The sequence below is a fragment of the Ziziphus jujuba genome, chromosome 1 (assembly GCF_031755915.1).
Source record: "Ziziphus jujuba cultivar Dongzao chromosome 1, ASM3175591v1".
Taxonomy (NCBI): Eukaryota; Viridiplantae; Streptophyta; class Magnoliopsida; order Rosales; family Rhamnaceae; genus Ziziphus; species Ziziphus jujuba.
In genome coordinates, this window is record NC_083379.1 from 21,212,922 (window position 1) to 21,216,809 (window position 3,888).

Sequence of the window (3,888 nt, forward strand, 5' to 3'; positions counted from 1 at the left end):
TTTAAAAAAAATTAAATTTGAAAAGATAAATCAAAACTGCTGACTGCGTAAATCACATACGAACGTTAGGTGCTGTTCGGCCAAGTATCGCGTCATCCATTTCATCAAATGAGCGAAGCTGCCTTAAATTCATTTTCGTCTTTTTTTTTTCTTTTTTTTTTTCTCTCTCTTAATCTCACCTATTTTCTAAAAAAATGATAATTATACTTTTGATTCTATATATGTCTCTAATTTTAAAGTTAGTTGTGTTTTCGTCTTAATATATTATTTTCAACTTATTTTTAATTTTAAAATTTAATAACAGTTTAAACAATTTTAATATAGTTAAAGATTTATTGAAAAAAAATTGAAATGGACTGTGTAATTGTCTTAATTTGACAATTATTGATGATTTTCCTTCATATTACCTCTTTTTAAACTGTTTACTATATCAAACCATGTCAATATATGTTAAAAAGTTAATTATATACTAATAGGACAAAATTTTAATATTAAATTCTCAATTTGCTTTTTTTATTTTTTTTAATTAATTAGGAATTTAGGCACTTTTATTTTGTCTCAAATTTCATAATTGGCCATCTATTTTTTTATCAAAACTTTCGAAATAGCACTTCCATGTCATGAATTTAACCCCATTGTTTTGACTTTTTGTTATTTTCTGCCCGGTATATTGAAATTACAATTAAAATTGAGGACTGCAATTGCAAAATGAAAAATTAAAAATAGAATATCCATTTGAGAATTCATGGCAGATGGTGGAAAAGAATAGTTAACTTTTTAAAAAATAATTGAAAAAAAAAATGCACTTTAAGATTGTTTTCTTTCCATATCAAAAGTCGTTTTGAAGCTAAATTTGTTATTACGCTTTATTGCACTGTTGTCTCTGTATTTTTGAAAGCATGCAACCATACTTCAAATTGTTTTCATCAAAAAGGAGGCGTTAAATGGTACGTAATGGTCATGTGAGTTAGTTTGGCAGCTCTGTGAAAAGCAAAAATGTCAATCCCATCTTCCATCTTCTTCCTTTTCTTCTTCACTTCGATTTCCTTGAAACAAAACCAAAGAAATAAAAATAAATAAATAAACAAAGATGGTTCGAAATCGAGATACCTAAAATAGTCTAACTAACATTTGAAATTAGTTTACAAATCTAATTAAAGCAAGAGTAAGAAAAAAAATACCAAGATTTAATATGAATTTAACAAACTGTTTTCATTTACATTATTCCTCGTGCAGTGACAATCTGCCTTTGTAACATAAAACTTGTTCATTCAAGTTATATTATTATAAGATAATTCATAAAAATAAGAAATATATAATAATAATAATAATAATAATAATCCTTAAATAAGCCTACCCACATATGTTCATCACTATATATTACCAAAAACGTAAAACCAGAAATCCTGTTACATAATCCTGATCGGATCCCATTTGGTCACTTTCTCTGCACATTCCAATATTAACCCTATAACAACTAATGGGTTAAAGATCAAGAAGCAAACTCAATTTTGAGTTCACCAATGCTGACGAGTCCTTTCCCAGTCCTTGGGACCAAAGTCACCACCACACTATCATCATCTTCAGCTTCCAAATCCTCCAGTAAGTCCGTCAGTCCTAGCCTCAAACAAGTTTTCAACTTCTTCTGATTCTTTTGCTTACGTGGAACACTCACAAAACTCCCCGCGAACTCTGACTTGTCCGGTCCGCTGGGCAAATCATCTTCATCGTTCACATAAACATCAAATTTCACCGGCAAATCTCTATCAAACTCAATCCCATCGATCACCAAGACCTCTTCTTCCTCTTCCTTTTCTTGCTTGCTTCTCCTCTTCTTCTTCGGCCTATCAACCACGGTCCTTATCACCGAATCCAATATCACCGGAAAATCGGTCGTCGTCACCGTTTTCTTTGATACGGCAGCCTGAGCTACACCGAGTGCTCTAACAGCACTTGCTACTTTGCTCAGCTTCGATTTACGAGGAGTTGGTCTGGTTTTCAGCCATGGAATATCCACATCTTGATAAACATAGCCAAGCTTTTTCTCATCAAGGCAATCTCTGACTTTAACACGAACAAGCTGTTTGTTCTCATCGTAGAAAAGAAACCCGGCATTTAGCCAATCCGGATCAGTGATATCTTTTCTTTTGCCTCCTAACGTTTTCCATATCGTCCACATCCGATCGACGTTCGAATGGTGTGCAAAAAACATCGGATCCCTAGCGGCGGAATAGAAGTTCCCCATGTTCTCAAGATTAGGCTGAGTGTTATCCCCACTCCATAGGTGGACAGGACCATGAGGAATGTTCTCAATGGAACCAGCTCCCGGGTCGGGTTCTTCGCCAGATCGGAAAGCACCGCCGAAGAACAGCTTAGGGTTCTTGCCGTTGGACACCACTTGCCGGTACATGATTGTGAGATTGCTGGTGAGCTGATCCCGTTTTGTTGTCGTCTCATCCGTACCATTATAGTCGAGATCGAGAAGCGTTGGTGGTTGGTGGCCGGCGTTTCGAAGAGTGTCGTAGAGTGGCGATTTCAAGTTGGCATACAATGCAGGTAATTGCATGCCTGGAGGAGAGTCCCAGTTCCAAAATGGCAAAGCAAAGGTAGGATCGTTGATAAGCTTCCCTAAGATCTTCTCGTAGAAATATAAGTAGTAGCGGTGGAAGGGGAAGAAGAGCCAACAATTGTGAACTTGAAGCTCAAGGTCTGGGAACCCAACTTGATCGTAAGCTGCGTCGCAGTAAGCGCAATGGATGTTAGCTTGTTGCGTAAAATTACGTGGATCGTCTTCGGGCAGAGCTTTCATTAGAGCAATGGCTTTGGAATACTTTTCTATATAATTCTTGTCTACTACATGAGCAGCTGGCCTAACTCGCAATTGATTCGATTGCGGAGGTAGCTTGAAATCTATGATCTTATCGGATTTTGGAGGGCAACAATCTGTTGGTTTTGCACCGGAAGGCAAATCTGGTGGTCCGCAGTTGGAAAGATCCGGTGGCGCCACCGGAGCTGCAATGGAGAATGAATTGGAGCCCAACCCATTTACCCCATATAGTCCTCCTAGACCAATAAGCACATTTCTCCTATCAAATTTTCCTAGAGGAGACTGGTCGCCTTTAGTGGCTTTGCATGAGACTCTACGTTTAGATAAACGATTAAGTTTTGGAGCAAATGAAATCGGAGATTTGCTTGGGAAGAAAGAAAAGAAGGAATCAGTAGTGGTTGAAGGTCGTGGTATTGTAGGAGTTAAAGAAGCCATTTTGCCGATGCAGGTGTCAAGGAAGATCGGCCATGTTTTATATGGAAATTATGTTGGACTTTTCTCATGTTTTGTAGCTCAGCTAACTTGTTAGTTGTTCATAACAAAATAGACAAAGCAAAATTGAACTGTAGATATTAGAAACTTTTAAAACGTGGGAGTTGTACTCCTACCTTATTACACTAGGGGGATCCACACATTGATAATGGATGCGTGGGAATTAAATTTCCTTTGACTAAGTAATTAGCATGTCATATTGCTAATTACAGTTTTGTGCTATCTTAATTGTAATTTTAATATTTGTAACCACAAAGGAGCAGCACTATTGAAATTTATTGCTAAGATGATAAAAGCTAATATGAGAAGATAAAACTTTTTAATTAGCCAATTACGTAGTCATATAATATATAAGTTCCAATAATAATAGTTACTAGGAGTGACAATACTTTTCTTCTAGTTATTAATAGAGCTTTATATTGAAAATATTGAGCTTCATGTATCATATGGCAATTTAATTGGCCATTTATCAAAATAATTAATTTTTGTTAATTTATAGTATAACAAACTAAAACATAATCAAGTGCTTCCAATCAGCTCTCATAATCGTAGAATGGATCTTACTAATG

General features: G+C 35.8%; 1 protein-coding gene across 1 annotated transcript; it reads right to left on the bottom strand.

Moving 5' to 3' along the window:
* Positions 1-1,347: 1,347 nt before the first annotated feature.
* On the bottom strand, positions 1,348-3,271 carry LOC107408734 (polyphenol oxidase, chloroplastic-like; the record flags this gene model as incomplete). The annotated part of the gene is given in 1 exon segment (NM_001323852.1): positions 1,348-3,271. A coding segment is annotated over 1 exon segment (1,779 nt), but the record flags the coding sequence as incomplete, so codon positions are not given.
* Positions 3,272-3,888: the final 617 nt, after the last annotated feature.